At 46.5% G+C, this 15,725-nt stretch overlaps 1 protein-coding gene across 2 annotated transcripts in view; it reads right to left on the bottom strand.

Moving 5' to 3' along the window:
* Positions 1-216: 216 nt before the first annotated feature.
* LOC135536968 (ubiquitin carboxyl-terminal hydrolase 7) overlaps positions 217-15,725 on the bottom strand; it is an 87,128-nt gene continuing 71,619 nt past the window's right edge. For both annotated transcript variants that reach the window (XM_064963186.1, XM_064963185.1), the window contains exons 29-31: positions 10,359-10,430; positions 8,848-8,938; positions 217-2,700 (exon numbers count right to left, since the gene is read on the bottom strand). In XM_064963186.1, coding sequence (XP_064819258.1) covers positions 2,594-2,700; positions 8,848-8,938; positions 10,359-10,430 — 270 coding nt within the window. In that variant the 3' untranslated portion in view covers positions 217-2,593. The remainder of the gene's footprint in view (positions 2,701-8,847; positions 8,939-10,358; positions 10,431-15,725) is intronic.

The following is a 15,725-nucleotide window of genomic DNA, read 5'->3' as shown; positions in this document are numbered from 1 at the left end:
AGGCCTCCTCCCCTTCCTCTTTAACCAGGCCTCCTCCCCTTCATCTTTAACCAGGCCTCCTCCCCTTCATCTACACCGATTGAAGCGACATCAATAAGGGATCAAAGTATTTCACCTGGTCAGTCAACGTCATGTTCTGTCCGCTCTGTCTATATACACTCACTCCATATAAAACCTGGTTTTAACTCGACTCAGACGGGACTGGCAGCGAGCGCACATGTTTTTATAGAAAATTTTATTCAACATACATTTTCCAGCAAAAAAAAAACAAAAAAAAAAAGGCAATATACAGGAGTAGTTGTGGTACACTGCTGCTACAGGGACGAGCTTCAACTGGAAACACACCCAATCAAGGAGGAACAAGGGCGTTGATCTGGGCCCGTATCCGCCAAGAGTCTCGGGATAGTAGAGCTGGTCTAGCAGCAGTTTGGCCTTTTTAGATCGTAAAGGAATAAGCTTGTACGGACAGATCCTAGATCAGCACTCCTAAATCAAAGACTCTTTGTGGATAACGGGCCCTGATCTCATCATCTAGGGTGACAAAACTCCAGTAACTTTTTTTCCCAGAATTCCCTGGGTTTTCCAGAAATCCCTGTTGGATGATTCCTCTGAATCAGAGGAGTATACGCAGGTAGTCTGGAATCCTCCAACTGGGATGTGTGGAAAACCTGAGTTTTTTGGGGGGGAAAAGTTATAATTTCTGAACCCTAATCCCACCGGTCAGTAGCGCAGCTCGTTATCTTAACCCTTAACATCACTATCAGAACCAACGGGTGCCGTTAGTTAAAACAAAACAGGAGAAAACAGAACCAAAACAAGAATCTAAAGAATCAAGGAACCCCCTAAAACAGAACCAAAACAAGAATCTAAAGAATCAAGGAACCCCTAAAAAAAAAAAAAAATACACAAGAAATATGAACACCTGAATCTTCTCAGTTTGTAGCCAACCAATAACATCGTTCTGTGTTTCTCATTTCACATGTTTTTTTTTGTGTTTTTATTTTTTTTAAATATATACACACAATTTCAAATCTCTTCACAAAGCCAACTATGATGGGCTTTTAGGGAGGAGGGAGGGCATTCCATCTGTGCTTAAGAAAAAAGGTCAGTGTGTTTGTTGTTCTAATAATAATTATAGTAACACTGGTTCTGTGTATATATGGTGAAACCAGAGGGCTCACTAACGGCCGAAGCTTCCTACTAAAGCAGCGCTACTCAGTCAAACACCCCCAACACCAGAGGTGGTACAGCCCATCTCAAACCCTCAGTTAAACTCCCCCAACACAAACCCTCAGTCAAACTCCCCAAACACTAGAGGAGGTACAGCCCATCACAAACCCTCAGTCAAACTCCCCCAACACAAACCCTCAGTCAAACTCCCCCAACACAAACCCTCAGTCAAACACCCCCAACACTAGAGGTACAGCCCATCACAAACCCTCAGGGATGGAGGGAACATAACAGGGCAGGAAAAGAGGAGAGGAAGGGCAACATTAAAATCATAAGTAGGACCAAAGTTGCCGTTTACCAGTCGTGAGAAACGGCTTTGATATGGAGCGTCAACGTGCACGATGAAAGTACAGACCACTTCTTCTCTTTTTACATTTATTTTAAACAGATGCTGTGGGTTTTAAATTTATTATACAAGAAGATATTGCAGAAAAAAAGACAAAAACTGATTTTTTTTTTTTTTTTTAAAGATGGAAACACTGACTAGTTGACTAAAGGAGAAGGGGGGGGATATGAAGAGGATCACATCAGAAATACTAGTCTCAAGCTTCAACCCTTCTGCAACTGGTTCTCTTCTTTAAAAGACCAGATCATCCTTCTTGGTTTCTGCTAATGATGTCGCCTATCTCTTTTCTCTGCCCCCCCCCCCACCACCACCACTATACGCAGCAGCGCTCTTGACGTTTTCAAACAACTCTTATTATTAAAAACAAAATAAACCAGGAAAAAGTCAAGTTCATCTTCCTGTCCTTTCTCCAATTTAATTTCTTTCATCCAGACAAAAATAGGCAGTCGGAGTTTAGAGAAGCCAAAAACCTAACAGCCTCAAAAACAGTAGAAGGGCGGTGGTGGGGGGAGGAAGGGGGAGAGGGGGTTTGGGTGGAAGGGGTGGTATAGTATTCATCATCATCATCAGCAGCCTGCTAATGGATGGATGGATCCGTGTGACAGGAGACATCACGGTGTCTGTCTGTGGAAGGTGTTAGAGGTGGGGCACAGACACTTGGTTGGTTACAGGCTGTGGTTATGGTGGGTTAAGGAGAAAGGAGAGAGAGAGGAGGAAGAGGAGAGAGGAGGAAGAGGAGAGAGGAGGAAGAGGAGAGAGGAGGAAGAGGAGAGAGGAGGAAGAGGAGAGAGGAGGAAGAGGAGAGAGGAGGGAGAGGAGAGAGGAGGGAGAGGAGAGAGGAGGGAGAGGAGAGAGAAGAGAGGAGGAAGAGGAGAAAGAAGAGAGGAGGAAGAGGGATGAGGAAGAGGAGAGAGGAGGAAGAGAGAGAGGAGGTAGAAAAGAGGAAGAGGGTTGAGGAAGAGGGAGGAGGAAGAGGGAGGAGGAAGAGGGAGGAGGAAGAGGGGAGAGGAGGGTTGCTCAGTTGTGGATCTTGATAGCTTTCTCCAGGTAGGTATAGCGACCTCTCTTCGGGGCTTTGTTGAAGTGGTCCAGGCCTAACCAGGGTCGAGGGTGGGACATGTTACCTAGAGGGGAGAAGAGGGATGTTACAAAACCACAGCACATAGTTAACATTCTGAGAGAGAGGAAGCCTGGTGGTGGTGGTGGTAGTAGTGTCACAATACCACAGCACATAGTTAACATTCTGAGAGAGAGGAAGCCTGGTGGTGGTAGTAGTGTCACAATACCACAGCACATAGTTAACATTCTGAGAGAGAGGAAGCCTGGTGGTGGTGGTAGTAGTGTCACAATACCACAGCATATAGTTAACATTCTGAGAGAGAGGAAGCCTGGTGGTGGGTGGTAGTAGTGTCACAAAACCACAGCACATAGTTAACATTCTGAGAGAGAGGAAGCCTGGTGGTGGTGGTAGTTGGTAGTGTTAGTAGTAGTAGTTAGCAGTAGTAGTAGTGGTGGTAGTAGTGTCACAATACCACAACACATAGTTCACATTCTGAGAGAGAGGAAGCCTGGTGGTGGTAGTAGAAGTGGCAGCGGTAGTTAGTAGTAGTAGTGGCAGCGGTAGTTAGTAGTAGAAGAGGCTGCGGTAGTTAGTAGTGGCAGCGGTAGTTAGGAGTAGAGGTGGCAGCGGTAGTTAGGAGTAGAGGTGGCAGCGGTAGTTAGGAGTAGAGGTGGCAGCGGTAGTTAGGAGTAGAGGTGGCAGCGGTAGTTAGGAGTAGAGGTGGCAGCGGTAGTTAGGAGTAGAAGTGGCAGCGGTAGTTAGTAGTAGTAGTGGCAGCGGTAGTTAGTAGTAGTAGTGGCAGCGGTAGTTAGTAGTACAAGTGGCAGCGGTAGTTAGTGGTGGCAGCGGTAGTTAGTAGTACAAGTGGCAGCGGTAGTTAGTGGTGGCAGCGGTAGTTAGTGGTGGCAGCGGTAGTTAGTGGTGGCAGCGGTAGTTAGTGGTGGCAGCGGTAGTTAGTGGTGGCAGCGGTAGTTAGTGGTGGCAGCGGTAGTTAGTAGTAGAAGTGGCAGCGGTAGTTAGTAGTAGAAGTGGCAGCGGTAGTTAGTAGTAGAAGTGGCAGCGGTAGTTAGTAGTAGAGGTGGCAGCGGTAGTTAGTAGTAGAGGTGGCAGCGGTAGTTAGTAGTAGAGGTGGCAGCGGTAGTTAATAGTAGAGGTGGCAGCGGTAGTTAATAGTAGAGGTGGCAGCGGTAGTTAGTAGTAGAGGTGGCAGCGGTAGTTAGTAGTAGAGGTGGCAGCGGTAGTTAGTAGTAGAGGTGGCAGCGGTAGTTAGTAGTAGAGGTGGCAGCGGTAGTTAGTAGTAGAGGTGGCAGCGGTAGTTAGTAGTAGAGGTGGCAGCGGTAGTTAGTAGTAGAGGTGGCAGCGGTAGTTAGTAGTAGAGGTGGCAGCGGTAGTTAGTAGTAGAGGTGGCAGCGGTAGATGGTGGCTGTTCCACTGATGTCAGAAGGTGAATTCACCAATTTGTAAGTCGCTCTGGATAAGAGCGTCTGCTAAATGACTTAAATGTAAATGTAGTAGAAGTGGCAGCGGTAGTTAGTTGTAGAAGTGGCAGCGGTAGTTAGTAGTAGAAGTGGCAGCGGTAGTTAGTAGTACAAGTGGCAGCGGTAGTTAGTAGTACAAGTGGCAGCGGTAGTTAGTAGTACAAGTGGCAGCGGTAGTTAGTAGTACAAGTGGCAGCGGTAGTTAGTAGTACAAGTGGCAGCGGTAGTTAGTAGTACAAGTGGCAGCGGTAGTTAGTAGTACAAGTGGCAGCGGTAGTTAGTAGTACAAGTGGCAGCGGTAGTTAGTAGTACAAGTGACAGCGGTAGTTAGTAGTAGAGGTGGCAGTGGTAGTTAGTAGTAGTAGTGGCAGCGGTAGTTAGTAGTAGTAGTAGTGGCAGCTGTAGATGGTAGTAGAAGTGGCAGCGGTAGTTAGTAGTAGAAGTGGCAGCGGTAGTTAGTAGTAGAAGTGGCCGCGGTAGTTAGTAGTAGAAGTGGCAGCGGTAGTTAGTAGTAGAAGTGGCAGCGGTAGTTAGTAGTAGAAGTGGCAGCGGTAGTTAGTAGTAGAAGTGGCAGCGGTAGTTAGTAGTAGAAGTGGCAGCGGTAGTTAGTAGTAGAAGTGGCAGCGGTAGTTAGTAGTAGAAGTGGCAGCGGTAGTTAGTAGTAGAGGTGGCAGCGGTAGTTAGTAGTAGAGGTGGCAGCGGTAGTTAGTAGTAGAAGTGGCAGCGGTAGTTAGTAGTAGAGGTGGCAGCGGTGGTAAGTAGTAGAGGTGGCAGCGGTAGTTAGTAGTAGAGGTGGCAGCGGTAGTTAGTAGTAGAGGTGGCAGCGGTAGTTAGTAGTAGAGGTGGCAGCGGTAGTTAGTAGTAGAGGTGGCAGCGGTAGTTAGTAGTAGAGGTGGCAGCGGTAGTTAGTAGTAGAGGTGGCAGCGGTAGTTAGTAGTAGAGGTGGCAGCGGTAGTTAGTAGTAGAGGTGGCAGCGGTAGTTAGTAGTAGAGGTGGCAGCGGTAGTTAGTAGTAGAGGTGGCAGCGGTAGTTAGTAGTAGAGGTGGCAGCGGTAGTTAGTAGTAGAAGTGGCAGCGGTAGTTAGTAGTAGAGGTGGCAGCGGTAGTTAGTAGTAGAAGTGGCAGCGGTAGTTAGTAGTAGTAGTAGTAGTGGCAGCGGTAGTTAGTAGTAGAGGTGGCAGCGGTAGTTAGTAGTAGAGGTGGCAGCGGTAGTTAGTAGTAGAGGTGGCAGCGGTAGTTAGTAGTAGAGGTGGCAGCGGTAGTTAGTAGTAGTGGTGGCAGCGGTAGTTAGTAGTAGTAGTAGTAGTGGCAGCGGTAGTTAGTAGTAGTAGTGGCAGCGGTAGTTAGTAGTAGAAGTGGCAGCGGTAGTTAGGAGTAGAAGTGGCAGCGGTAGTTAGTAGTAGAGGTGACAGCGGTAGTTAGTAGTAGAAGTGGCAGCGGCAGTTAGTAGTAGAGGTGGCAGCGGTAGTTAGTAGTAGTAGTAGTGGCAGCGGTAGATGGTGGCTGTTCCACTGATGTCAGAAGGTGAATTCACCAATTTGTAAGTCGCTCTGGATAAGAGCGTCTGCTAAATGACTTAAATGTAAATGTAAATGTAGTAGAAGTGGCAGCGGTAGTTAGTTGTAGAAGTGGCAGCGGTAGTTAGTAGTACAAGTGGCAGCGGTAGTTAGTAGTACAAGTGGCAGCGGTAGTTAGTAGTACAAGTGGCAGCGGTAGTTAGTAGTAGAAGTGGCAGCGGTAGTTAGTAGTACAAGTGGCAGCGGTAGTTAGTAGTAGAAGTGGCAGCGGTAGTTAGTAGTAGAGGTGGCAGCGGTAGTTAGTAGTAGAGGTGGCAGCGGTAGTTAGTAGTAGAAGTGGCAGCGGTAGTTAGTAGTAGTAGTGGCAGCGGTAGTTAGTAGTAGTAGTAGTAGTGGCAGCTGTAGATGGTAGTAGAAGTGGCAGCGGTAGTTAGTAGTAGAAGTGGCAGCGGTAGTTAGTAGTAGAAGTGGCCGCGGTAGTTAGTAGTAGAAGTGGCAGCGGTAGTTAGTAGTAGAAGTGGCAGCGGTAGTTAGTAGTAGAAGTGGCAGCGGTAGTTAGTAGTAGAGGTGGCAGCGGTAGTTAGTAGTAGAGGTGGCAGCGGTAGTTAGTAGTAGAGGTGGCAGCGGTAGTTAGTAGTAGAGGTGGCAGCGGTAGTTAGTAGTAGAGGTGGCAGCGGTAGTTAGTAGTAGTGGTGGCAGCGGTAGTTAGTAGTAGTAGTGGCAGCGGTAGTTAGTAGTAGAAGTGGCAGCGGTAGTTAGGAGTAGAAGTGGCAGCGGTAGTTAGGAGTAGAAGTGGCAGCGGTAGTTAGGAGTAGAAGTGGCAGCGGTAGTTAGTAGTAGAGGTGGCAGCGGTAGTTAGTAGTAGAGGTGGCAGCGGTAGTTAGTAGTAGAGGTGACAGCGGTAGTTAGTAGTAGAGGTGACAGCGGTAGTTAGTAGTAGAAGTGGCAGCGGTAGTTAGTAGTAGTAGTGGCAGCGGTAGTTAGTAGTAGTAGTAGTGGCAGCGGTAGATGGTAGTAGAAGTGGCAGCGGTAGATGGTAGTAGAAGTGGCAGCGGTAGTTAGTAGTAGAAGTGGCCGCGGTAGTTAGTAGTAGAAGTGGCAGCGGTAGTTAGTAGTAGAAGTGGCAGCGGTAGTTAGTAGTAGAAGTGGCAGCGGTGGTTAGTAGTAGTAGTGGCAGCGGTAGTTAGTAGTAGAAGAGGCAGCGGTAGTTAGTAGTAGAAGAGGCAGCGGTAGTTAGTAGTAGTGGTGGCAGTTAGTAGTAGAAGTGGCAGCGGTAGTTAGTAGTAGAAGTGGCAGCGGTAGTTAGCAGTAGAAGTGGCAGCGGTAGTTAGTAGTAGAAGTGGCAGCGGTAGTTAGCAGTAGAAGTGGCAGCGGTAGTTAGCAGTAGAAGTGGCAGCGGTAGTTAGCAGTAGAAGTGGCAGCGGTAGTTAGTAGTAGAAGAGGCAGCGGTAGTTAGCAGTAGTAGTAGCAGCAGTAGTTAGTAGTTAGCAGTAGAAGTGGCAGCGGTAGTTAGCAGTAGAAGTGGCAGCGGTAGTTCATAGTAGAAGTAGTAGTAGTAGCAGCAGTAGTAGTTAGTAGTTAGCAGTAGAAGTGGCAGCGGTAGTTAGTAGTAGAAGTGGCAGCGGTAGTTCGTAGTAGAAGTAGTAGTAGTAGCAGCAGTAGTAGTTAGTAGTTAGCAGTAGAAGTGGCAGCGGTAGTTCGTAGTAGAAGTAGTAGTAGTAGTAGTAGCAGCAGTAGTTAGTAGTTAGCAGTAGAAGTGGCAGCGGTAGTTAGTAGTAGAAGTAGTAGTAGTAGTAGCAGCAGCGGTAGTTAGTAGTTAGCAGTAGTGCCACAATACCACAGCAACAACATAATAAAGCGTATTAGCTAACAGTCCCAGAATAACCACTGGGCTGATATTTGGTTCTTTCTACTGGTTATCAACAACACAGAATATCTTCTCCTCTACATTCCATTTCTTGTACAAATAGAACACCATGTTCCTGATCCAAACCCATATCAGAAACTCCGCACACTAAATAATTGTACAACTACATGTAATTTGAGACGGGGTTCATTTGTTCATCTATGGCCATAATATTATGTCAAATCACATTAGACCTATAATTCATAACAGCTAAATAATTGAATGTATTAAATGAATAGTTTAGGTCCAAAATGACAAAACACACATTGAAACTCATTTCTGAAGCTTCCATATTGCAATAGTCTACATGACATAGAAATACAATCTAATTTACACAGCATACTAAGATTCCCAGAGTGCATTTCATTTCCCAGGGTGCAACGCTCTGCTCAGGACTGCTGGCTTGCTACCGCCCCCTAGAGAAGACAGGCAGCCTGGCTAGCTACCGCCCCCTAGAGAAGACAAGTAGCCTGGCTAGCTACCGCCCCCTCTAGAGAAGACAAGTAGCCTGGCTAGCTACCGCCCCCTAGAGAAGACAAGTAGCCTGGCTAGCTACCGCCCCCTAGAGAAGACAAGTAGCCTGGCTAGCTACCGCCCCCTCTAGAGAAGACAAGTAGCCTGGCTAGCTACCGCCCCCTAGAGAAGACAAGTAACCTGGCTAGCTACCGCCCCTCTAGAGAAGACAAGTAGCCTGGCTAGCTACCGCCCCTCTAGAGAAGACAAGTAGCCTGGCTAGCTACCGCCCCAGAGAAGACAAGTAGCCTGGCTAGCTACCTCCCCTAGAGAAGACAAGTAGCCTGGCTAGCTACCGCCCCTCTAGAGAAGACAAGTAGCCTGGCTAGCTACCGCCCCCTAGAGAAGACAAGTAGCCTGGCTAGCTACCGCCCCTAGAGAAGACAAGTAGCCTGGCTAGCTACCGCCCCCTAGAGAAGACAAGTAGCCTGGCTAGCTACCGCCCCTCTAGAGAAGACAAGTAGCCTGGCTAGCTACCGCCCCTCTAGAGAAGACAAGTAGCCTGGCTAGCTACCGCCCCTCTAGAGAAGACAAGTAGCCTGGCTAGCTACCGCCCCCTCTAGAGAAGACAAGTAGCCTGGCTAGCTACCGCCCCCTAGAGAAGACAAGTAACCTGGCTAGCTACCGCCCCCCCTAGAGAAGAGACAGACTGGATCCTCTCAATCCGTCCACGACATTGGACAGAAGTTTCGAAAGTAACAGAAATTGTAGTACCGACCCGTCTTTCATGGTCTAGTGTTCAAAAGAGTACCAAAGTTTTGGCATACCGTGCAAAACTAGTAGTTAGTAGTACCGTACCTGGCTGTGGCTGGAAGTCTTTCAGGTTGACCTCGTACTCATCCTCAGTGATGTGCTGATGCCGGCCCATCATCACGATCGCAAACTTGAACTGCAGACAAAACAAAGAACACAGTGAGTATTCAGTAAGGGGTTTATACTCCTCCCTCCTGGTTATAACAGGTCATAAAGTAGTTTATACTCCGCCCTCCTGGTTATAACTGCTCATCACTCAACAGGTCAGATGGCTGATGGATGTAGCCGCGAAGGCTATAGATGGCTGATGGATGTAGCAGCATAGTGGCTAGGTTATAGATGGCTGACGGATGTAGCATCATAGCGGCTAGTCTATAGATGGCTGACGGATGTAGCATCATAGCTGCTAGGCTATAGATGGCTGATGGATGTAGCAGCATAGCGGCTAGGCTATAGATGGCTGATGGATGTAGCAGCATAGCGGCTAGGCTATAGATGGCTAGCCGCGTTTTAGTGGGCATTTAACAACGGTCTTCGCTGCAATTCCATTTCAAACCGTCGCTCAACTGTCAGTATGATTGTGTGTATCAAAACGCTCCCTTCACACTGTGTGCTAAGTGGGAGTGGGAGCCAGCAGAGAAACAAGGGCTAGGTTTCAGACTCATAAAAGACACACCCTTGTCTACGGTACCCTCGCTTTATGCTCTTGGGGGACTCCCCGTTTGCGAGTGTACAATTATGTTGACGTCAGGGGCCTGAAACATCCCATAATTCAATTCACCATGGTGGTACATCCCCTCTAAGAATAGTCAGCCGAAACTTTAACCTCACCGTCAATACGGAGAAGTCAACATACAAGTTTAAGTAAAAAAACGAATGTAAAACGCGTAGCAAAATGTGCTGCTAATGCACACGACGGGTCAAACACGTCTCGTAAAAGTAATGATGTTTCTGTTTGGTTCGCATTTGGAAATGGTAGAAATAAACATTTTCCTTATTCAGAAGTTCCAGCTAGGCAGGCTAACGTTAGCTAGCTAATTCAATTTGCTAGCTTTCATACAGTAGGTGTATATGAATAATTATATTAGTTAATATAAGTAGACATGCACTCATAATTGACTGTAACACATATAAATCATCCACAAGCTACTGGTGGCTGAAAACACAATTGCGGGATGAGACAAATTTCCGGACAAGGGCGGTCCATTTAAAAATCTAAATCATTAAAGTTTCCACTTCATTTGAGGGCTGAGGGGAGAGGGTGTGTCTTTTAAGTGTTTGGAATGCAGCCAAGGTCTGGGCAGATACTGGCATTGCAGGAAGCAGATTAATTGTACATTACTGTTGTCCAAATAATGGTTTTTAGAACACAAAGAATATGCAGTTGTGTAGCCTAATCATCGAAATTACCGACTTTATCAAAATTGCTTCGGTAAGAGGGCAATGTCGTCAGTAGTTTTAGTGGACACCCTGGAAAGAGAGCAATGGCGAGAGGGAGGAGGAGAGAGGCGAGGGAGGAGGAGAGAGGGATTGAAGACGGGGTAGAAAGTACTGACCTTCTCAAACTCTTTCTCCTGGATTTCCAGCATGCTCTGAATCCTCCTCATCACATCTCTGAACGGCTCACCCTGAGAACACACACACAGAGGGAGTCAAACGCACAGGAAAAACACAGCAGCGTTACAATCCTCCAAGCTGTTTAAAAAGGCACAGTCAATTTAGTGTATGTAAACTTCTGACCCACTGGAATTGTGATACAGTGAATTATAAGTGAAATGATCTGTCTGTAAACAATTGTTGGAAAATTTACTTGTGTCATGCACACAGTACATGTCCTAACCAACTTGCCAAAACTATAGTTTGTTAACAAGAAATTTGTGGAGTGGTTGAAAAATGAGTTTTAATGACTCCAACCTAAGTGCAAGTAAACTTCCAACTTCAACTGTATATCAAACCTTTGATCTACTCAAAGATCCATTATTAGTGTGTTCTAACCACTCCTGTAAAAACATTATCAGACACTCAACAGGAAAGTCTGATTTCATTATTACTGAAACAGGACCCAGTCCAGAAAAAAAAAAAATAATAATAATAAATTGGAGGCCCCTTTACACTTCATTGCTGTGATGCAAAACTCCTGACAAAATGCGGAGCGAATAGAACAACTTCGAAAAAGACCTTTGATAAATCTGGGGGAATCTCTTGTACAACAGGTTAAAGTCATGTACAGCAACACCAAGATTTAAAATCATAGAAATAAATGGTTACTTCTCAGAAAGTATTGAACGGACCAGAGGAGTTAAACAAGGTTGTCCGTTGTCTCCATATGTATTTGTTCTGGCCATTGAAATGCTCTCTTAAGTTTAGATCGAACAATAACATCAAGGGTTTACAAAATCATAGACTAAAAACAAGTGTTAATATATGCAGATGACTCAAGTTTCTTAACTTATTTATTTTTTAAATCACACCGTTTAACTCCAATCATATCACAGTTTATGTATTCACTAATGACGCTATCTACACCAGACTACTCATCTTTCAAATGACATATGAGCAAATAATATTTACATTTATTTTGGAATGGTAACCCAGACAAAATTAAACATGCTTATTTATATAATGAATATGTTTGGGGGACTGAAATGTAAATATTAAAAAGCATTAAAAGATCTCACTAAAAGCTGCACTCATAAAAAAGTTCTACTGAAACCCAAAATGGTTCCTCAGTAGCAACATTTGTTGTTAATCCGCGATACTAATCTAGTGAAAAGGAAGCCTGCACATAATATGAATATGCATCCGGTTTGCAACAAGGCACTAAAGTAATACTGCAAAAAATGTGGCTAAGTAATTCACTTTTTGTTAAATATGATTTTGTTTTAACAACATTACATGGCAAAAATAGTAGAGGTGGAAACTTCCATCCTGAGTGGTAAAGTCAAGGCTTTGAATGAGACAGTAGGACAGACATGCTTCACCATCAGCTACAGTAGACTAGACACCTGTCTGAGACAGTAGGACAGACATGCTTCACCATCAGCTACAGTAGACTAGACACCTCTGTCTGAGACAGTAGGACAGACATGCTTCACCATCAGCTACAGTAGACTAGACACCTGTCTGAGACAGCAGGACAGACATGCTTCACCATCAGCTACAGTAGACTAGACACCTCTGTCTGAGACAGTAGGACAGACATGCTTCACCATCAGCTACAGTAGACTAGACACCTCTGTCTAGGACAGACATGCTTCAGCATCAGCTACAGTAGACTAGACACCTGTCTGAGACAGTAGGACATACATGCTTCAGCATCAGCTACAGTAGACTAGACACCTCTGTCTGAGACAGTAGGACAGACATGCTTCACCATCAGCTACAGTAGACTAGACACCTCTATCTGAGACAGCAGGACAGACATGCTTCACCATCAGCTACAGTAGACTAGACACCTCTATCTGAGACAGGACAGACATGCTTCACCATCAGCTACAGTAGACTAGACACCTGTCTGAGACAGCAGGACAGACATGCTTCACCATCAGCTACAGTAGACTAGACACCTCTGTCTGAGACAGTAGGACAGACATGCTTCAGCATCAGCTACAGTAGACTAGACACCTGTCTGAGACAGTAGGACAGACATGCTTCACCATCAGCTACAGTAGACTAGACACCTGTCTGAGACAGTAGGACAGTCATGCTTCAGCATCAGCTACAGTAGACTAGACACCTCTGTCTGAGACAGTAGGACAGACATGCTTCACCATCAGCTACAGTAGACTAGACACCTCTGTCTGAGACAGGACAGACATGCTTCAGCATCAGCTACAGTAGACTAGACACCTGTCTGAGACAGTAGGACAGACATGCTTCACCATCAGCTACAGTAGACTAGACACCTCTGTCTGAGACAGCAGGACAGACATGCTTCACCATCAGCTACAGTAGACTAGACACCTGTCTGAGACAGTAGGACAGACATGCTTCACCATCAGCTACAGTAGACTAGACACCTCTGTCTGAGACAGCAGGACAGACATGCTTCAGCATCAGCTACAGTAGACTAGACACCTCTGTCTGAGACAGTAGGACAGACATGCTTCACCATCAGCTACAGTAGACTAGACACCTCTGTCTGAGACAGCAGGACAGACATGCTTCACCATCAGCTACAGTAGACTAGACACCTCTGTCTGAGACAGTAGGACAGACATGCTTCACCATCAGCTACAGTAGACTAGACACCTCTATCTGAGACAGGACAGACATGCTTCACCATCAGCTACAGTAGACTAGACACCTCTGTCTGAGACAGTAGGACAGACATGCTTCAGCATCAGCTACAGTAGACTAGACACCTCTATCTGAGACAGGACAGACATGCTTCACCATCAGCTACAGTAGACTAGACACCTCTGTCTGAGACAGTAGGACAGACATGCTTCACCATCAGCTACAGTAGACTAGACACCTCTGTCTGAGACAGTAGGACAGACATGCTTCAGCATCAGCTACAGTAGACTAGACACCTGTCTGAGACAGTAGGACAGACATGCTTCACCATCAGCTACAGTAGACTAGACACCTCTATCTGAGACAGGACAGACATGCTTCACCATCAGCTACAGTAGACTAGACACCTCTGAGACAGTAGGACAGACATGCTTCACCATCAGCTACAGTAGACTAGACACCTCTGTCTGAGACAGTAGGACAGACATGCTTCACCATCAGCTACAGTAGACTAGACACCTCTGTCTGAGACAGTAGGACAGACATGCTTCAGCATCAGCTACAGTAGACTAGACACCTGTCTGAGACAGCAGGACAGACATGCTTCACCATCAGCTACAGTAGACTAGACACCTGTCTGAGACAGTAGGACAGACATGCTTCACCATCAGCTACAGTAGACTAGACACCTGTCTGAGACAGCAGGACAGACATGCTTCACCATCAGCTACAGTAGACTAGACACCTCTGTCTGAGACAGTAGGACAGACATGCTTCACCATCAAATACAGTAGACTAGACACCTCTGTCTGAGACAGTAGGACAGACATGCTTCAGCATCAGCTACAGTAGACTAGACACCTCTGTCTGAGACAGTAGGACAGACATGCTTCACCATCAGCTACAGTAGACTAGACACCTGTCTGAGACAGTAGGACAGACATGCTTCAGCATCAGCTACAGTAGACTAGACACCTCTGTCTGAGACAGTAGGACAGACATGCTTCACCATCAGCTACAGTAGACTAGACACCTGTCTGAGACAGTAGGACAGACATGCTTCACCATCAGCTACAGTAGACTAGACACCTGTCTGAGACAGCAGGACAGACATGCTTCACCATCAGCTACAGTAGACTAGACACCTCTGTCTGAGACAGTAGGACAGACATGCTTCACCATCAGCTACAGTAGACTAGACACCTGTCTGAGACAGCAGGACAGACATGCTTCACCATCAGCTACAGTAGACTAGACACCTCTGTCTGAGACAGTAGGACAGACATGCTTCACCATCAGCTACAGTAGACTAGACACCTGTCTGAGACAGTAGGACAGACATGCTTCACCATCAGCTACAGTAGACTAGACACCTGTCTGAGACAGCAGGACAGACGTGCTTCACCATCAGCTACAGTAGACTAGACACCTCTGTCTGAGACAGTAGGACAGACAGACATGCTTTAGCATTAGGCTGTCAGTCAAGATCCAGTCAGTCAGTCACATAAGATCCAGTCAGTCCCTCCAGATCCAGTCAGTCAAAACAGTCATTCCCTCCAGATCCAGTCAGTCAGTCCCACCAGATCCAGTCAGTCCCACAAGATCCAGTCAGTCCCACCAGATCCAGTCAGTCCCTCCAGATCCAGTCAGTCAAAACAGTCAGTCCCTCCAGATCCAGTCAGTCAAAACAGTCAGTCCCACCAGATCCAGTCAGTCAAAACAGTCAGTCCCTCCAGATCCAGTCAGTCAAAACAGTCAGTCCCACCAGATCCAGTCAGTCCCACCAGATCCAGTCAGTCCCTCCAGATCCAGTCAGTCAAAACAGTCAGTCCCACCAGATCCAGTCAGTCAAAACAGTCAGTCCCACCAGATCCAGTCAGTCCCACCAGATCCAGTCAGTCCCACCAGATCCAGTCAGTCCCTCCAGATCCAGTCAGTCAAAACAGTCAGTCCCTCCAGATCCAGTCAAAACAGTCAGTCCCTACAGATCCAGTCAAAACAGTCAGTCAAAACAGTCAGTCCCTACAGATCCAGTCAAAACAGTCAGTCCCTACAGATCCAGTCAAAACAGTCAGTCCCTCCAGATCCAGTCAAAACAGTCAGTCCCTACAGATCCAGTCAAAACAGTCAGTCCCTACAGATCCAGTCAAAACAGTCAGTCAAAACAGTCAGTCCCTACAGATCCAGTCAAAACAGTCAGTCAAAACAGTCAGTCCCTCCAGATCCAGTCAAAACAGTCAGTCAAAACAGTCAGTCCCTACAGATCCAGTCAGATCCAGTCAGTCAAAACAGTCAGTCCCTCCAGATCCAGTCAGATCCAGTCAGTCAAAACAGTCAGTCCCTCCAGATCCAGTCAGATCCAGTCAGTCAGTCAGAACAGTCAGTCCCTCCAGATCCAGTCAGATCCAGTCAGTCAAAACAGTCAGTCCCTCCAGATCCAGTCAGATCCAGTCAGTCAAAACAGTCAGTCCCTCCAGATCCAGTCAGTCAGTCAGAACAGTCAGTCAGACAACACACCTGTCTGATCTTCAACAGGAGAGACAACACACCTGTCTGATCTTCAACAGGAGAGACAACACACCTGTCTGATCTTCAACAGGAGAGACAACACACCTGTCTGATCTTCAACAGGAGAGACAACACACCTGTCTGATCTTCAACAGGAGAGACAACACACCTGTCTG

This window comes from Oncorhynchus masou, unplaced genomic scaffold (assembly GCF_036934945.1).
Source record: "Oncorhynchus masou masou isolate Uvic2021 unplaced genomic scaffold, UVic_Omas_1.1 unplaced_scaffold_690, whole genome shotgun sequence".
Taxonomy (NCBI): Eukaryota; Metazoa; Chordata; class Actinopteri; order Salmoniformes; family Salmonidae; genus Oncorhynchus; species Oncorhynchus masou.
Note: the sequence above shows the minus strand (reverse complement) of the source record. Positions and strands in the feature narration are given on the sequence as shown.